This window comes from Oryctolagus cuniculus, chromosome 10, assembly GCF_964237555.1.
Source record: "Oryctolagus cuniculus chromosome 10, mOryCun1.1, whole genome shotgun sequence".
Taxonomy (NCBI): Eukaryota; Metazoa; Chordata; class Mammalia; order Lagomorpha; family Leporidae; genus Oryctolagus; species Oryctolagus cuniculus.
The window spans coordinates 19,498,401-19,517,980 of record NC_091441.1 but is presented as its reverse complement, the minus strand read 5'-3'; the positions used below and the strand labels follow the sequence as shown (position 1 = coordinate 19,517,980).

At 49.9% G+C, this 19,580-nt stretch overlaps 1 protein-coding gene across 22 annotated transcripts in view; it reads left to right on the top strand.

Annotated features, from left to right (window-relative positions):
* ZNF532 (zinc finger protein 532) overlaps positions 1-19,580 on the top strand; it is a 116,930-nt gene that overhangs the window by 69,041 nt on the left and 28,309 nt on the right. For 21 of the 22 annotated variants that reach the window (XM_070050105.1, XM_070050106.1, XM_070050107.1 and 18 more), the window contains 2 exons: positions 9,194-9,356; positions 12,779-13,060. In XM_070050105.1, the coding sequence (XP_069906206.1) occupies positions 9,194-9,356; positions 12,779-13,060 (445 nt within the window). The remainder of the gene's footprint in view (positions 1-9,193; positions 9,357-12,778; positions 13,061-19,580) is intronic. The other variant, XM_070050110.1, reaches the window with a different exon arrangement.

The following is a 19,580-nucleotide window of genomic DNA, read 5'->3' as shown; positions in this document are numbered from 1 at the left end:
AATATGTATAAGATGAGGTCCATTAAGACACTGGTTAACGAATTTAGCTTTATAGCCTTGATGAGGTGGAGTTTAATACTGAAGTAGCACTAGAGCAGACAGGATGCCTGCCTGCAGTAGGATCAGCTTGACAGAGGAGGGTGTGTGGCAGCTGGAGCTGGGCAGAGCCCCCATCCCCTGGCAGTGGAACTCTGGCCTGCCTGTGGTGAGATGGTGTGTGTAGAACTTGGCACAGACTTCGCGTGGGGTTGGGGACTCTGTGAGCACGAGCTCTTCACTACGTGTCTGCACTGCACTCAGGGCCCTGTCGCTTCATTCCTGAGTGTGGCAGTGTGAGGTCCATCGTAAGTGAGGTGAGGGTCGTGTCCACATCTGTGGGTATGTGTTTTCCCATAAGTCCATCATCAGGGAAGTATTTCAGGGAAGATATTCTGAAATCATTTTTTTTTTAAGATTTATTTATTTATTTGAAAGGCAGAGTTACAGAGAGGCACAGGCAGAGGCAGAGAGAGAGAGAGGTCTTCCATCTGATGGTTCACTCCCCAATTGGCCGCAACGGCCAGAGCTGCACTGATCCAAAGCCAGGAGCCAGGAGCTTCTTCCAGGTCTCCCATGCAGGTGCAGGGGCCCCAGGACTTGGGCCATGTTCTACTGCTTTCCCAGGCCACAGCAGAGAGCTGGATGGGAAGTGGAGCAGCCGGGTCTCCAGCCCCATGATATTCTGAGATCTTAATATAACATACATAGGGCTTCTGTTGTAGCATCAACAGTTGTAACTTTTTAAAAAAGATTTTTTTTTAAATTTATTTGAGAGTTACAGAGAGAGGTAGAGAGATAGGTCTTCCATCCGCTGGTTCACCTCCCCCCCCCCCCCCCAATAGCTGCAATGACCAGAGCTGAGCCGATTGAAGCTAGGAGCCAGGAGCTTCTTCCGGGTATCCCATGTAGGTGCAGTGGGCCAAGGACTTGGACCATGTTCCACTGCTTTCCCAGGCACATTAGCAGGGAGCTGGATTAGAAGTGGAGCTGCCGGGACTCAAACCGGTACCCATATGGGGTGCCAGCACTGTAGACCAGGGCTTTAACCCGCTGTGCCATAGCGCTGGCCTCAAACAATAGTTGTAGCATTTTAACATTTCACTGTTTAACAATTGTAACATTAAAAATTTTTTTTAAAGATTTATTTATTTTATTTAAAAGGCAGAGTTAGAGAGACAGAAAAAGAAAGATCTTCAAATCACTGGTTCACTCCCCAGATGCTGAGCCAGGCAATAGCCCAAGCACTCAGGCTGCTCCTGCCGCTTTCCCAGGTGCATTAGCAGGGAGCCGAATGGGAGGTGCAGCAGCTGGGACTTGAACTATTGCTCATATGGGATATTGGCATTGCAGGCTGTGGCCTAACCCACTGTGCCACATTGCTGGCTCCCAACATTTAAAAGTTTTAAAGATTTATTTATTTGAAAGGCAGAATGTCAGAGAGAGGGAGACAAAAGGGGAGGGAGGGAGAGAGAAAGTGGGAGAGACTGAGCTTCTGTCTGCTGATTTACTCTTGAAGTAGCTGCGGCGGCCAGGGCTGGATCAGACCAAAGCCGAGAATTCCATCCTGGTGTTTCATCTGGGCCATGATCTGCTGCTGTCCAAGGTGCATCGACAGGAAGCTGGATCGGAAGCGAAGCAGCAGGAACTTGAGCTGGCACTCTGATACAGCGTTCTGGCGTTGCAAAGGGTGGCTTACCCTGCAGAGTCACAGCACCAGCCCTGACATCTAATTTTTCGTTACAGAAATGATTGTGTTCTTAACATGACTATTAAACTAATTTTATTCCAGTAGTTTCCCTGCTTTGACCTTGGATCGATCCTCAAAATGAAAAAATTACAACTTGGAGGATCCAAGGACCCTGAAGACAGGGTTTGGTGAATTTTGTGTCTTCAGTGTCCTTGATAGCAAGATGCTGGGTGCTCAGGCAGTCTTTGCCTTTGCCCCCCTTTGAATGTAGTTTTTATTTGGGTCTTTATGCAAATGAATTAAACTTTTGTCTGCAATGTGCGTGAAGTTCAGAACAGTTGTTGTAACTTGGAAACGCAGGGCAGCAAATGATGTAAGTAGCGGAAACCGTAGTTCTCAGTAGCCCACCTTCTCTGCACTTCACTTTCCACAGCTTCCGTTACCCATGGTGCACTGTGGTCTGAGTATATTAAGTGAAAACTTCCAGAAATAAGCAACTCAGAGTTTAGATGGTGCGCAGTTCTGAGTAGTCTGATGAAATTCGCATCTTCCTGCGTCGTCCCATTTGGGATACAAATCCCCCCTTCGCCCAGGGCTCCCGTGCTGTGCACCCTAACGGCCCCGTAGTCTCATGGTCTGATCTTGGGCATCACGTCGACTTGGGGTGTCGCAGTGTTTGCGTTCAGGTGACCCCAAGGTGTGGGAGGAATGACGTTGGCAGCTTGGAAGTGCCAGAGAGGAGCCCCAGAGCCTCCTTCAAGGGGAGAGGGGAGAGGCCTTGACTTAGGAGAGGGGGCTTTATGGTGAGGTTGCACAGATGTATGTTAAGGAGAAGCTGTGAAGGAGGAGAATGAAGCTCATGCTGGTTTTGCTGTTGTGTCTTCAGCTACAGAGTCAGGGCCGCCGTGCATGCTAGGTGCTCGGTTCAGACCGAGACGGCAGCAGCGAGAGGGCTCTGTGCCGTCGAGGGTTCAGGCCTCCTCTGGGTTTCTTGGAGAAGTATTGCCTCCAGAACAGGGGAGACCACTGTTGTAGATGGGAACAAGTTACTCCAAAACTTGTTTTTTCAAACTAGGTCAATTTTGTTTTTTATATTTTTTAATTCATTTATTTGAGAGGCAGAGAGACAGAAGAGCTCCCATCTTTGGTTTGCCTGGGGCTAGGCTAGGCTGAAGCAGGGCGCCTGGGACTCAGTCTTGCTTTTCCGTGTGGGCAGGTCACAGGGGCTCGAGTACTTGAGTCATCACTGCCCCCTGGCGTGCTCATAAGCAGGAAGCCAAATCGGAAGTGGAGCCAGGACTCAAACACCGAGTGTGGGCGCCGTAAGCGTCGTCTTTGAACTGCTAAGCCAAACACCTGCTCCATTCCACTATCCAGGGTCTCCTTACATTTTTTTTTTTTTACTACTTTAGTTCTTTAATAAGTATAAGCCTAAAAAAGAGGTATGAACTACTGTGTTTTAAACTAAAGCAAATTTACAGTTGAAATGGGAGGCAAAACTCCAAATTTGAAGAATTGATTCAGTGTGGTGTCCCGTGGTTGCCACTTTGAGCTCCACTGGGGGTGCCAGGCCTGTGCTGTGATGCGGTGGAGCTAACTCTCCCAGGCTGCCTTTCCCAGCTCCAGCCCCTGTTAAATCTTCATGGGCCTACATTTGCCCAGAAAGATTCCTTTTGGCAGTGAGTTCAGTTGTCTCCACTCCAAATGAATCTCTGCCCTGAAATTCAATGACTCAGCATGACAAAGATGATTTGCATTAATTTTATTTTATTTTATTTTTTCCTCCAGAAACCTTTTAGTTATGAAATGCATGAAGTTCATATTCCTTAAGTACGACATTAGGAACGTAGTGATTCTTTCCACTGTATCCGGCCTCCCACCCCTCTTCCTCCTCTCTCTCCTATTCCCATTCTTATTTTTTACTAAGATCTATTTTCAATTAACTTTATACACATATAACTCTGTACTAAGTAATGAATTCAGCAATTAATATTAAAAAAACCAACAAAACCTGTTCCTCAATAATCAAGACAAGTTCAAAGTCATTGCCTCTCACTTCTACAGATAGGTGCTCTATTAGTTATTACAGATCAGAGAGAACATGTGGTATTTGTCCTTTTGGACTGGCTTATTTCAGTAAGTTTCATCCATTTTGTTGCAAATGACAGGATTTCATTTTTTAAGCGCTGTGCATTAATTTTTTTTAAGGTTTATTCATTTGAAAGGCTTAGTTACACAGAGGCAGAGAGAGAGAGTCGTCCATCTGCGGGTTCATTCCCCAAATGGCTGCAACGGCTGGAGCTGGGCCAATCCGAAGCCAGGAGCCAGGAGCTTCTTCTGAGTCTCCCACGTGGGTGCAGGGCCCCAAAGATTTGGGCCATGTTCTACTGCTTTCCCAGGCCATAGCAGAGAGCTGGACTGGAAGTGGAGCATCTGGGTCTTGAACCGGTGCCTACGTGGGATTTTGGCACTGCAGGTGGCAGCTTTACCTGCCACAGCACAGCACTGGCCCCTGTGCATTAATTTTAACAGTCGTATTAAAATCATCCTCCAAGGGTTTTCTTTAGAGAACAGATGGGTGTCTGAAAATGCACCTTCATGTCCACAGCATTTCAGTTTAGAAAATGAGACACAAGATAACGATCTCTTTAAGCTTTTTTTTAAAATGATTTATTTATTTGAGAAGCAGATTTACACACACACACACACACGTATGCACACACGCACACACACAGAGAGAGAGAGAGAGAGGGAGGGAGTCTTCCATTCACTGGTTCACTCTCCAAATGGCTGCAGTGGCTAGTGCTGGGCCAGGCTGAAGCCAGGAGCATCTTCCTGGTCTCCCACTTGGGTGCAGGGGTCCAAGCACTTGGGCCATCTTTGCTGCTTTCTTGGGTGCATAAGCAGGGAGCTGGGTTGGAGGTGGAACAGCTGGGACTCGAACCGGTGCCCATATGGGATGTCAGCACTGCAAACAGTGGCTTAACCTGCTATGCCACAATGCCAGCCCTGCAAGATAACAATTTCACACACATTTATATGGTGTTTACTGTGTGCCTGGTGCTGTCAGAAACTCTTTTTCTTCTTTTCCAGTGGTGGGCAGTCATATTTCCCTCATGGGTACTCTAAGTTAAGAATTATATAAGAGCCAGAGTTTTTGAACAAGTTTCTAAGAAATCAGATACATAGGATCGATGTAGTGGCATAGGAGAGGACTGTGGGTGCAGAGAAAATGGAATTTTCAGCCACGGCCCTGGGATTCACTTGACATCAAGCAAACGATTTAATGGAAGTCTTTGTGTCTTGTCTGTGAGCCGGCAGTAGTGTGAATCCACCTGACTTGGGGTTTGGGGACCGATGCAGAGCCAAGTCTCTGTACCTAGCTGGGTCCGGTCAGGGCTGATCCAGGCGGCAGTGTCACAGCTTGCAGTCTTTCATTTAGGGGAGGCGTTTGACACAGTGGTTACGGTAGCACTTGGATGCCTGTGTCCCATATCAGAGTTCCTGGATCCACGTCCTGGCTTGCTTCAGAGTCCAGCTTCCTGCATTTTAACATGCGCCACGGAGGCAGGCGATGATGCCCAAGTACCTGGGTCCCCACTACACAGGCAGGAGACTTGGCTGCACTTCCTGGCTCTCTCCCTTGGCCTGGCCCAGCCTTGGCTGTTGGTGGCTTTTGAGGATGAACCAGCAGATGGAAGGTCTCTGTCTCTTCGCCTTCCAAATGACTTAAAAATAATCAAACACAAATTGTATAGAAAGACTCCTTTATTCATTCGTTTCACCCCGGGTTCAAGTGTAGCGCTGTGTTCTGGAGCGTTTTGGTTGCTGTGATCTTAGTCTCTTGGGTGAGGGTGTCTGGTTTTAGCTCTGTGTTCTTTCTCTCCTCTTTCCTGTCCCTCTCCCTCCTCCCACCCCAGCTTGTTTCTAGCACAGTTCCCTGCCACTCCCTCTGCCTTGAGGATAGGATCAGGCCCAGGCTTTGCAGCACTGGCTCTCCAAGCCCCGCCCAACTGTACACCACCTCCTCCCCGGCCCACATCCTTGGGAGCACAGCCAGGCTGGGGTTCCCACTGTCCGCTGGGCCTGCAGTGCCCACGTGGAGCTCTGCATCCCTCGCAGAGTGGGTGCCCTGCCTCCTCTCTGCCTGCCTGGCCATCTCCTGGGGCTTCTCCATTGTCTCATGCTTTCGCCCTGGCAGCCATACGTGAGGGGTTCCGGGCACCAGCTCTTGGGCTGCTCCCTCGCTGATTTAAATAGCAGCACCTGTGTAGGTCTCTGTCCTGCAGAAAGTCAGGAAAATTCACAGAGAACCCTCGCCCCACCTCCATCCATCCATCCATCTGCAATATTGAGTCCATCCTGTTACCTTTGTATCTCACTCCTGTCTCTCAAATTGAGAAGTAACTGGGCATAATGACATCCATCAAGGACATTTGTAATTTAACCACCGCACCACCCCCAATCAGGAACCCCGTCTTCATCCCGGTGCTGTCCAGTTCATGAATGTCACTCAGAGTTCTCCAGTTGCTGAGACAGCGTTGTCCTCGCTTGTCCGAGATCCCGTCTGGGTAGACATTCTGGATTTCCTTGTCCGTCTCCCATCTGCAGCAGTTGTTCCAGAAGAGAACCCAGGCTTCTCATCCCAGGGTGCCCTCCCCAGGCTGTCTTGGCACAGGTGCCTCAGACATGGTGACATCAGGTGGGCAGCTGCCCCACTCGCCAGCAGTGACGGAGCAGGTGGAGCGAGGTGGCTTGGTTGGCTCTGCCGGTAGGAGGCCAGCGTGGTGGGACGTGGCAAACGTGCGGCTCCCTCGTTGGGACGGTGGCTCTGCCTGGGTGGGGGCCCCTGCGGCCGTCGGTGCCTGGGTCGGTCCCAGGGCCTGGCCGGGGCTCGGTGTGGACAGTGACCTTCCTGCTGTGCCTGGGGGGTGCTCCCAGCCACAGGAAGTTTCCGGATGAAGCCCCGCCCCCACATCAGGCCAGGAAGGCCGGAGAGAGCCCCGACTCCCCACGAGGCTGCCCTAGCCCAGCCCCCAGAGCCCCCCAGCTGGTGACACACCAGAACCTTCCAGAAGCCGAGCTCCACCCACGGACAGGCGCCCCCACCCCCACCCCCGGCTGACTCGGTTCAGCTGACCCTGACCTACCCTGCGTTTTGGCCGCGTGCTCGGAGCCCTCCCTGCTCTGCCCGAGAGCCACCTGCGTGCACGCTGTGTCCCCACAGGTCCCACGCGAGAATCCAATCATGAAGTTACCCGAGGCTCGAGAGAGCACGACTCACCAAAAAAAAAAAAGCCAGGAGCTCGGCCAGTGAGTCAGTTTGGTGCCCGATTTCTCTGCTGTGGTGTCACCGTTCCCCCTTTATGTTCATTCAGAATTTGTGGGGAGGTGACTGATACTATACCTGTCCTCAGGTGCCTTAGGCGTGCTGATCAGATCAGGTGCTTTACACTTTTTGTTACTTAAAAAGTTATTATTTTAGTGATTTAAGAGGCAGAGAGACAGAGCCTTCCATCTGCTGGTCCCCACCTTCCCCCACCAAATGCCTGCAGTACCCAGGAACGCAATCCAGATCTCCCACTTGGGTGGCAAGGACCCAACTACTTGGGCAGACACCTGCTACCTCCCAGGGTGCTCATTAACAGGAAGCTGGAATCGGGCAGAGCCGGGACTCGAGCCCAGGCACTCCAGTATGGAGCGTGGGCAGCCCAAGTGGTATCTTAACAGCCACCTTAAACACCTGCCCCCTTTTCTGTATTAAGTCTAGGGCAGCAAGGCAGAGTAAGCCCAAGTGCTTCCCAAAGGAATGTAACGTGAATCACGTGCGCCATGCTGCTTTTCATAAAAGAGCTGTGTCTGACAATAGGAGAATAGAACCGAGGTGGGGGTCTAGTGTCGGCCCAGCTAGCAAATCCCAGTTCTTTCCTTGGGACTGTCCGTGTTATTGCTCTGTGGTAATTATAGCAAACCCAGGAAATAAAGATAAGCACCACCATAGAAGAGCATATTTACTGTCATCTAGAATAGATGACGATTGCACGCCTTCTGTTTCTTGTCTCCGCCCTTTGAAACATGGGGTCACCTCACACATCTGGCTTCCTATCCGTTGTTTCAATTTCCATGAAGACCTATCCAAGTCTTTGGTACAGTCAGCAACCTCATCTTAAGCTGTCTTCACGCAGTTTGACCACTGGTGTCATGGATGCTGGGGTTGTTGACGGGCTGAGCTGTTTCAGACGCTAGCAAAGGCGTATCGCTGCCGCACCTGTGTGGGGATGGCGTGGGGCAGGCACCAGCGCTGGGCCATACTGAGGAGTCCTCGAGACTCCCCCCCCATCTCCAGGCAGGAATGTAGGCTTTCCCCTGGGGGAGGTAGCCGACCTGTCGGGGGCCCTTTCCGATTGGATTTATGAATCTTGGGTGGGAAGAGAGAAGTGACCACCTGTATTTTTCAAGCGCCACATGGTGAGGCCTGAAGCTGTGTGAGAGGTGCTTTGGAGAAGACCTGGAAAGTGGGGGGTGTTGGCGAAGATCTGTTCCAGCCCCAGCTTCTCTGTTTCTGGTCCAACTTCCTGCTGCTGCATCCTGGGAGGCAGAAGATCATGGCTCAGATACTCAAATATGTGGGCCCCTGCCACCCTCGTGGGAGGTCTGGATGTAGTTCTGGATGCCTGGCGTTGGCCTGGCCCAGCCCTGGCTCTTGTAGGCATTTGGAAAGTGAACCAGCACAAGGAAGATCTCTTCCCTCTCTCCCCATTGCTTTCCCTTTCAAATAGAGAAAATAAATGAGTAAACACTAAAAAAGACCTGGAGAGGAAGACGTGGTTGCTCGAGGACTTTCTTAGCTTTGCAGTGCAGTAGGAAAGGCAGGTGCTGCCTCTGTTGTGTGTCCACCCTGGCCTTCGCCTTCCGAGACTCTCTCTGACCTTCCCGAGACACCGCAGGGCCAGGATGCCCTGGAGCTGGGATTCGGAAGCATAGCTCCAGGGCCAGAGTTGTTCCTGGGATGGGTCAGAACCCCTGGAGGTGAAGGTGGCCCAGGAGAGTCTTCTCCTTTGAGCCCCTCCTGGCTCCTCTTGCCCAGGCGTCAGCAGGGGATGTGGACAGGTTAGAAGGATTGTCTGATCTGAAAAAAAAATCCCTAAAAAGAGAAATAGGGATGCTTTTGCTCTGTGTTAAAAGTAACCCGCTTGAGAAGACTTTGTACAGGCCTGTGCCAGTGGTAGATCTGGGAGTCATAAGCGACCATTAATGTAGGTTTCTAAACGCACGTGGGCTTCTTTACTCCGAGCGTGCAGACTGGCGTTTGCGTGATGCCCATTGCCTTTGAGAGTCACTGTCTCCTTGCTGTGTTGCGCATTCTCGTGTGCTCTGCCTCCTGAGTTCTTCAGGGGAAAGTGGCAGTGCCTTGGCTGCGGAGATGAGGCTGACTGACATGATTTCGCTACACTTCTTCTGTTCTAGAATAATCTATAAGTGTTCCATGTGCGACACTGTGTTCACCCTGCAAACCTTGCTGTATCGCCACTTTGACCAACACATTGAAAACCAGAAGGTGTCTGTTTTCAAGTGTCCAGACTGTTCTCTCTTATACGCACAGAAGCAACTCATGATGGACCACATCAAGGTGTGTGCACGTCTGCCCTGTCCTTTGAGTGAACTGCAGCCCAGGCCGTGGGTCCTGAACTGGGCGGGAGCTGCCAGGCATGGATGGATGCTGGCCGCTGTCAGTGAGCAGCGCACTTGCTGTCACTGTGGGTTTGCTGGAGACCGGGTGCTTCTCCCAGGAGTCTGTTCTGCCTGCCAGGAGAGGCTCCACCAGGAGCAAGTGCATGCCTTGGTTATTTTAAAAGAACACCACAGTGGTAGGGTACTTTTTCCTGCATAGGAAATGATGACTGGGAAGTTACTTTTTTAGAGAACTCTGTGTTGTGCGGGATTTAGAAACTGACAGGGGTTCTGATGAATTATGTTAATTCATACATATGCTGGCGTACTTAGGAAATAAAGATTTCCCCTTGAAATTATTTGAATGGTTAAGCTTGCGTTATAATTGAATCCCTGGATCTTTTTATTTATTTTCTATATTAAAATTACATTAAATGGACTTCTAAATAGCTGGCCAGTGCTAGGAGATCACATAGTACCTGGCCACCTGGTGGGTGTCCAGTTAATGACATGACTAAATGTCAGGTTTGGACCCTGTATTCTCAAGCTGCAAAAAGGGGCACCAAAATTCACATGCCAGCTTACTATGGCCAGTGCTTGGTCCTGGCTTCTTCACTCTGATAGGTTAAGCAGTTTTATTCCTTGTATAATTAGGAGATAATAGCCATTGGCTTTCAGAGATCAAAATGACTCACTTTCTAAACAGTGAAACGGGAGACCCACTGTTATGATGGGCTCCATTCCTGTTAGGTTTTCTCTTTTTAAAATGCATTACATGAAAAAAGGGTCAGGGCAAATAAAGCATTTGAATTATTCTCGTGTGATCTCAGCTAAATGAGCAGATTATTCATCTTCTAGACTTCCTGGTGGAGCACGCTTGAGTTCATGTAGAATAATTGCCTACTGCAAGTACACTTGGCCTCTCGCAGAGCTTTTTAGATGGTGGTGGTTGTGACTTTTGCTGGGGCGAATGAAATGCCTGGGATGTGTTCCATAGCCTCACTTGAAGTACAGTAAAATCCTCTTAAGACATTTTAAATGTTTTGGCTAAAATTATGAAATCATTTGACAATATTTATGTAATGAATGATCAGGATAAACTAAAAACTGCTAATAAAAACGTGTGGATGTTGGAATTGGACCAGAATATTCTAACATGCTATCTGTGGGCCAGCCAGGAAAAAGCAGAAGTTGCTCTTAAGAGGCTTTTTATAGGCTGCGTGCTTTCTGGAACTCCTCTGTGCATCTGGAAGCGGGTTCACTGGCCTTGTGGCAGGTCCTCCCTGTTAATAGTGGATTTGTAGCAGTACGGGGTTCCAGTACGGGGTCTCCAGGGCTGGGAGAGGTGGCAAAATGCCGTGGCCTGAAGGACGAAAGAATGGTTTTTATTATCTGTACCTTTATGAGACTGAAACTTCGTGCTACAAAAACAAGTGGAAGTGAGCACTCACTTATCTTCCCGTGTCGAGTATGTTCCATACGTTTTAAAATAACTGCCCTGCATTTTTGTGTCTGGGGATGAGTAAAGGCAAAGGTTTGGGGCTACCCCGCTTACGGAGAGTGTCCCTGACTTAGTTCCCTTGTGCTGTGCTGTGTGGGTTTCCCCCGAGCGCATGGAGCAGCACGTGTCCCTGTGCCTACACGGTTGCACGCAGCTGGCTTCTGATTTCCCAGGCCTCATCCAGTCCACTCTTTGTTCCACCAAAATACACACTACTTGCTTTGTGGGACATCTCAAGGAAACTTTCATATTATAGTTACTCAAATTTTTATTGTTTAAGGAGCTAAGGAAAAAGAATCATCCTGAAAGAAGTGGCATTTCTTTTGTTAAAGAGACAGTTGTTTTTTCTCTTATTTTTATTTACAGTGTCAGTAAAATGAACCAATTGGAAATTTTCATTTTAGCATACCTGCCATCACCCTTTTGTCTTGGCACAAGTTTTTGCTTTCCTGTGATGTCTTAGTACTCCAAGGTTATCTCATAGAATACTCCAGTAACGTGCCTTCTCATTGACCTCTCAGTTCGTAAAAATGCATTTGCCTGGAAGCCAAGGAAGTGTATTAGGAGGTTTGGTGTTTTCTTGTCTTTGAATTTTCAGTAGTTTAAAAATGCAAAGGTTCAGCTTCTGTTCTGAGAACGGCCATTCCGACCCTGAGGCCTTCTGCCTGAGTGGTGGGAGGAGGCAGACACGTGGTTTGGGGCTGCAGGAAGTCACATTTGGCTCCAGCTTGGCTCTTTGCAAAGGAGCATGTGTGGGCCTTCACCTTGGCCCCCTTTCCTGGACCAGTGCATGGTAGAGTCTTTGGACAGACCTTGCCCCTCTGTTCATGAGGAAGTCTTAGAGCCTTCGGCGGGGAGGAGTGTTGAGGAAGCTTGGCTAGTTCTGGGCACGGCTGGGAGAAGAGTGTTGGAGCAGCAGCTTCTGCCCTAGCCCTGGGGAAGTGACAACACACGTCAGGAGGGTGTGAGGCTGGGACTGGGACCTGCAGGAGCTGAGGAAGCCCCTGGGGGGAGGTGGGCTTTGTGCAGGTGCTGGCATTGAGGCTGGTCACCTGCCCGAGTGCTGATCAGGAGACAGACTATGTTGGGGGCAGAGACTCACTCGCTTCTTTTTGGGGACCCCATGCTTTTACAACACAAAACAAAAACTGAAGTGAGCTGGCCTTTAGAATAAAAATTGCATTAATTTATCCCACTTGGATTTGCACACCTCCTTTGAGTTTAAGTTGAAGGTGGCTGTTGTGGCTGTCACATTAAAGATAATAAACAGCCGAGTAGTATAGCAGGACTCTGCGTGTCGGCTGTGCTCACAGGTTCATGTCTGGGAACTGTTACTGACAGGGGCTGGATTCCAGAGGGACGTAGAGATGAAAATTACTCCCCCAAACCCAGACTATTACAAGTGTTTCAAGAATGTGAAAGGCTTTCATGTACTGGAGTTAGATGTTGGTTCAAATCCAAGAGCCAAGGGTCTGAAATACCTCATGGTCTATTTAAACATATCTGGGCAGACACAAAAGTAAAATGTCCCCAGAAAAGATCTGCCCTAGAGGGGGACTAACCCTGGGACATGGGGACCAGGATTAATTTGTATGCAGTGTAGAGGGTTTCCTTTAGAGAATTTTAAAATGGTCCAAATATGTAAATTTTTAAGAATTATTTGGAACTAGAAACATAACTAACAGCAGTCATAAAAGTTAATTCTCCTGTCTGTCTTTTAAAATGTACGTTGACTGTATGTTTTGGTTGTTTCTTAAGCAGTATGTCTGAATGAATGTAAAATCCAGTTGAAATGTCTATAACATATTAAGATAGTCCACATGCGCTCCCTGTTTGGGGTGTCATCTGTGACAGCCATTTCTTTTCTGTTTGTAACGCAGTCTATGCATGGAACTTTGAAAAGCATTGAAGGGCCTCCCAACTTGGGCATAAACTTGCCTTTGAGCATTAAACCTGCGACTCAGAATTCGGCAAATCAGAACAAAGAGGACGCCAAGTCCATGAACGGGAAAGAGAAATTGGAGAAGAAGTCCCCATCTCCAGTGAAAAAGTCGGTGGAACCCAAGAAGGTGGCCAGCCCGGGGTGGACGTGCTGGGAGTGTGACCGGCTGTTCACGCAGAGGGACGTGTACATCTCCCACGTGAGGAAGGAGCACGGGAAGGTGAGTCCCCGGCGGGGCCGCGGGCATGAGCGCGGCAGAGGGCACCAGGCTGACACCTCCCAAGGCACGGCTCTTTGGGGAATTGGCACCGTGTCCGCGAAACTCATTCCGCATCTCTGGGCTTCGGTTTCCACATCTGTGAAACAGCCGTTTCCAGGTGTTTCCGACCTTGTGCTGTAGTCTTGCTGGTAACTGCCTTCATCTGCACGGCCCAGCCCTCGAAGCCAGTCGTGTTCCATGTTTGTGTTAGCTGAGGACACGGAGGACGCCGGTCCACCAGGGCTCAGCCCTGTGACAGACAGGAAGGAAGGAGGAGAGAAGGCACAGGTAGCCTCGCTGTGGTCTGTGCGGTTTGTCCATGAGTTTGGTAGTGGGAAGAGGATTCTCACCCTTGAACTTGCAGGGGAGGTCCGAGAGATGCGAGTCCCAGCATGTGTACTATATAAGTGTACGCCTCCAGCTTTAGAAATATCTGTTGTTAGACCTAACAAAATTAGCCAAGCTGCTTCCCAGTACCATATGGGACACAATATTAGGCCCTGCTGGCCTTTTCCTGGGGGTTTCAAAGTTGGTTTGTTCTGTTGAAGATCCAAAAAGACTGCATTTTCATTTATTTGGTTGTTAAGTAATTTCTTCTTTTTTTATAGGTTTGTTTATTTGAAAGGCAAAATTACAAAGAGAGGGGAAGAGACAGAGAGAGAGAGAGAGAGAGCAAAAGCTCTTTCATCTGCTGGTTCACTCCCCAAGTAGCTGCAATGGCCAGGGCTGGTCAGCCTGGAGCCTGGAGCCTGGAGCTCCATTTGGGTTTCCCACAATGGTGCGGGGGCCCAGGCACTTGGGTCATCTGCTGCTGCTTTCCCAGGCACATTAGTGGGGAGCTGGGTCGAAATGGAGCAGCCAGGACTCAAACCGGCGTCCATGTAGCATGCTGGTGTCCCAGGTGGAGACAAACCCTACTGTACCATAGTGTCTGGCCCTGGTAATCTTTTCTCCTGTGCAGTCTGCCCTGTAGTCCTTTTTTTTTCTTCTTTAATATGCTGTTAATTTGTTGGGAAAGTCGGGTTGTTTATTCCCAGCTTGTTCCTCACTTCACTGGATTTGCTTCTTTTGGACATTGCTTAACTTGCTCCTCTGGGTCTCAATTCCTAGAAGTTTGGTTAGACTCAGGTTGAATTTTTTTTTTAGATAATAATATGTTGTAAGTACCACAGTCTTTTTTTTTTTTTTTTTAAAGATTTATTTATTTATTTGAAAGAGTTACAGAGAGGAGAAGAAACAGAAATAGAGAAAGAGATATCTTGCATCCACTGGTTCACTTTCCAGATGGCCACAGGGCTGGGCCAGACTGAAGCCAGGAGCCAGGAGCTTCTTCTGGGTGTCACATGTGGCTGCAGGGGCCCAAGGCGGGGGCTGTCTTCTGCTGCTTCCCCAGGTGCATTAGAAGGGAGCTGGATCAGAAGAGGAGCAGCTGGGACTCCAACTGGCACCCACTGGGATGCTGGCACTGCAGACGGTGGCTTAACTCGCTATGCCACAGCTCCGGCCCCGTCAGTCTTTGTGTATCACATCCTGAGGTACCTAATACCTGCTCATCCCACTTGAGTGATGCTAAGACTGAGTAATTGATTGAAGCACACGATGTTTTCAAAGGCAGCCATCTTGCTGTAGCAAAAGCCTGTAGAACAAGCTAATCATCCTTTGTGGACCTGTGTAGAGTACATAGCGACAGGTTTGTGATTGCTGTAACCCAGGTCCTCTGGGTGTTCTGAGCATCACTGTATGACCTCATTTATTTACACTACCTAGGAAAGCAGTTGCAGAATACCCTTGGCTTTGTGGCACACTGCTGATTTCCTCAGCTCAGCTCGCGACCTCTCTACAAGCACCTCCGCTGTTCGTGATAAATACGGGGTGGCTCTCCAGGAGCAGTGTTGCCCAGTCCTTCCTCTCCGAAACTCTTGTGGTACTTTTCAGAGTTCTGGTCTCTAGCAGCTTCCTCCACCCTGCTCATCTGAGGCTTCCTTGATAGAGACTGTGAGGGGAGGAGACGGTGCCACAGAAGTGTTGGCAGGATGAAACTCAGCACTGCGGAAACCATAGAGCCGGCTCCGGCCTGGACGCGTGCGTGCGTGCGCGCAAGGTGCCTCAGTCAGATGGAGCCGTTCGCCAGAGGAAATGCTTGACACAGTGGGATTGTAGGTCTCGCCTTGAAGGAGTTGGCAACCTTGCCTTCTGGAATGAGACTCTTCAGATTAGGTTACAGTTCTCGTTCTGCTCACTCGGCCTCCTGAGTGAAGTAAGGGGCCCGAGGAGGAGGAGGGAAGGAAAGACGTGTCTTTAAATGCTAAGAAGCGCACCCAGCGTTGACCGGGAGTGAGGAAGCAGGGTCAGCCCGGGACCCTCCACCTGCCACAGCCACCCGCCAGCATGCTTGGGCTTGCTCCCTCCTCCCTCCTGGCGGAATATCTGGCTCTTCCCTTTAAAACCACAGCTTCAGGTCTTCCCTTCTCTGCTCTGTCCCTCGTGTCCTTTGCCTGAGTTCCCTTCAGAGAGCCAAGGCAGCTCAGTGTCGCAGCAGCTTCCCTCCCGCCCCTCCCCGGCCGCCACTTTGGCTGTCGGCGCCTCTGCACCTGGCTGCCCTCCTGACATGCTTCTGTCTTGACTTCAGTGTCTGCCTCTAGCAGTCTCTCCTAACTGCACGAGGAGCATGCTTGCGGCCATGCACAGTGTTCAAGTCCGTGTCTGACGCGTCCTGAGAGATGGGAGGGTGTGTGCAGATACCGGCCGGCTCTGTGGCTCTGTCTCTCCAGCTGTGGTTTCTTGCCTGAATTCCAGTCTCCAAAATCCAGCCACTTCTTGAGCACTTTGACTTCTTACATAACTCAAGATGCGTTAATCCAAGCCTGCTCAACAAAGAACCTAAATTGCCCCACGCCCCGAGCCCACCATTTTTGCCAAACCTTGGTGTCTGACTCGACTCGGCGCTGTCTTGCTTCTGCTCAGCTCCCTGGGCCCAGCCGTCCAGGCATTCCCCACCAGTCCAGCCAGCTGGCTGTTCTCATGGATGCAGCCTTTGTTTAGGAAGCTGTCAATTCTTGTGTGGATGATTGTTCTCACTGTAGCCAGAGAGGTTTTTTTCTTTTCTTTTTTAGAGGTTTATTTATTTATTTATTTGAAAGGCAGAGTTATGGGGTAGGGGGAGGGAAGGAGAACAGGGAGAGGGAGAAGGAAAGAGGGGAAAGAGAGAGAAAGGTCTTCTCTCCACTGGTTCACTCCCCAGATGGCCTCAATGGCCAGGGCTGGGCCAGGCCAAAGCCAGGAGCCAGGAGCTACCTCCGTGTATCCCACATGGGTGCAGGGGTCTAAGCACTTGGGCCACCCTCCACTTCTTTTTTTTATTTTATTTTTAAGATTTATTTACTTATTTGAAAGAGTTACACAATGAGAAGGAGAGGCAGAGAGGGAGGGGTCTTCCATCCGCTAGTTCACTACCCAGTTGGCCGCAAGGGCCGGAGTTGAGCCGATCCAAAGCCAGGGGCCAGGAGCTTCTTCCAGGTCTCCCACACGGGTGCAGGGGCCCAAGGACTTGGGTCATCTTCTACTGCTTTCCTAGGCCATAGCAGAGAGCTGGATCAGAAGTGGACTTGAACCTGCACCCATATGGGATGCTGGCACTGCAGCCAGTGTCTTTACTTGCTGCGCCACAGCGCCGGCCCCGAGGCTTAACTTTCTACAGCACAGCATTGGCCCCAGTGTTAACTTCTTAACATGGGGGTTCCCCGTGCTCCAGGGACCCCCCCCCCAGTGTCCCTGCTGGAGATGCCTAGAAAGAGCTGTCTGGGGTGACACATGTCCTCCAGTGTGGGGTGGTGGTTAAGATGAGATGCACATTTGAAATACACTGTGCAGATACGCACGACTGAAAATTGCATTTGGCTCAAGGGCTCAGGAGAGCATAATTGCTTCCTTCCCACAGGCTGGAGGTTGCTGGAAAGATAGATCCGTTGGGTTACTCAGTGAGAGACCTCGGGTGTTATAGTCAGTCTGTGCACATTCTGAGCCAGTGGATATGAGGTTATACTCGATTTCAAGACCATAATTGTACTTTAAAAATACACATATGTGGGTGTAGAATAACATGGGGATAATGTAAGCACATTCTGCCAAGCCCAGTGTAGTTGGTACCTTACTGTTACTGCTACAATTGTTTCTAACTCTATCTCATTAGTTCCCATCCAAAAAAATTCTGTTTTTTTTTTTTTTTTTTTAAAGATTTATTTTACTTATTTGAAAGGCAGAGTTACAGAGAGGCAGAGAGAGAGAGAGTGAGTGAGAGAGAGTGAGAGTGTTCCATCCTCTGGGTTACTCTCCAGATGGCCGCAATGACTGGAACTGTGCCGATCTGAAGCCAGGAGCCAGGCACTTCTGGGTCTCCCATGCGGATGCAGGAGCCCAAGGACTTGGACCATCTTCTACTGTTTTTCCAGGCCATAGCAGAGAGCTGGATCGGAAGAGGAGCAGCCAGGACTCAAACTGGCGCCCCTGGGATGCCGGCGCTTTAGTTGGCGGCTTTACCTGCTACACCACAGTGTCTGCCCCCCAAAAATTCTTAATTAAAAGAGATATTTTGTATAGAGCTGGACTTGTTAAAGACATTCAGTAGCTTTAAGATTCACAGACATTGCTGTGACTTTGCTAGCGACTCAGGAGCCAGCTTCTCTCCATCTTCAGTGCATTTGTTTAAAAAATGCTGGAGGCAAGCATTTGGCCTGGGGTTGACGTTGGTGCTCCCTGTGGGAGTGCTGGATTAGATTCCCAGCTCTGTCCGGACTGCAGCTTCCTGCCAGTGCAGAGCCTGGGAGGCAGCGGTCGTGGCGCACGGGATTGGGTTCCTGGCTCCTGGTAGGCAGGTGGAGGGTGAACTAGCAGAGCAGGGAGTGCGTGCTCTCTGTGTCTGTCTGTCTCCCTACCTCTCAAATAAATACATTTTAAAAATGAAAATAAGCCAGCGCCGCGGCTCACTAGGCTAATCCTCCGCCTAGCGGCGCCGGCACACCGGGTTCTAGTCCCGGTCGGGGCGCCGGATTCTGTCCCGGTTGCCCCTCTTCCAGGCCAGCCCTCTGCTGTGGCCAGGGAGTGCAGTGGAGGATGGCCCAGGTGCTTGGGCCCTGCACCCCATGGGAGACCAGGAAAAGCACCTGGCTCCTGGCTCCTGCCATCGGATCAGCATGGTGCGCCGGCCGCAGCGCGCTGGCTGCGGCCATTGGAGGGTGAACCAACGGCAAAGGAAGACCTTTCTCTCTGTCTCTCTCACTGTCCACTCTGCCTGTCAAAAAAAAAAAAAAAAAAAAAAAAAGAAAGAAAATAATACTAGACCATGGCCACTTTGAGTGGCTTTTAGTTTTCCCCAATAATTTGTTATAATCTGATATCAAGTAAAATTTTTTCAAATAATTTAACAGATATTCAGAACATATTTATTAAAGGTATAAACATTTACAAACCTAAAACGTGTTGAATTATTACAAAGAATTAAAACAAAGTTACAGCTTTCTAAAACGGGACTGTTACAGAAATTCCGTTCAGAGGAACCATAAAAACACGGCTCACTTTCCCAAGCTCGTCCCGGCTTCCGCCCCGTCTGCTGTGTGGAGCCCTCCGAGGGAAGCCCCGTGTCTGCGTTGCTCTGGGCTCAGGCCTTGTGGGTGTCTCTGCAGTCACGGGTTGGAGCAGCTTATGCTGACGGGAATGGGGCTTTGTGGTAGTCACGAATGTACACAAGCTGAAGCCACAGTCCAGGCCTTCCAGGAGTTCTGGGCACTGCCTCTGTATCCTCAACCATACAACTGGAAGCATGGGGCCAGCGTTGCGTTGCAGTGGTCAGGCTGCCGCCTGCCGCACCAGCATCCCAGGTGCACCCTGGCTCAGGTCCTGGCTGCTCCATTTCTGATCCCACTCCCTGCTAATGCACCTGGGAAACAAGGGAAGATGGACCAAGTCTTGGGCCCTGCCGTCCATATAGGGGACTCAAATAGAGTTCCAGGCTCCTGGCTTCGGCCTGGCCCTGCCCTGGCCATCGTGGCCATCGGAGGAGTGATGGAAGGTCTCACTCCCAGCCTCTCCCACTGCCTGGGGAACTCGGCTTTCAAAGAGATAACTAACCCTAAAAACAAAACTCGGGAGGAAGGGCTTGTTGGTGTCACTAACCTGGTGATATCTAGTCCAACCTGTGAGCCCAGAAACCTGAACTTCAGATGCAATTTTACGTGGGTTATGTACTTCCTGGTTTTTTGTTTTTTGGTTGCTGTAAGTGGTGCTGTATGAACCTCAAATTAAGAGCTCTTGAATGAGAATGAGATATTACCTGAGATTGTTCCAAAGAGGACCGTTCTGTAGTTGTGTGAACTGGAAGCAAAATCAAAAACCAGGCCGGCGCCGCGGCTCACTAGGCTAATCCTCCGCCTAGCGGCGCTGGCACACCAGGTTCTAGTCCCAATCGGGGTGCCGGATTCTGTCCCGG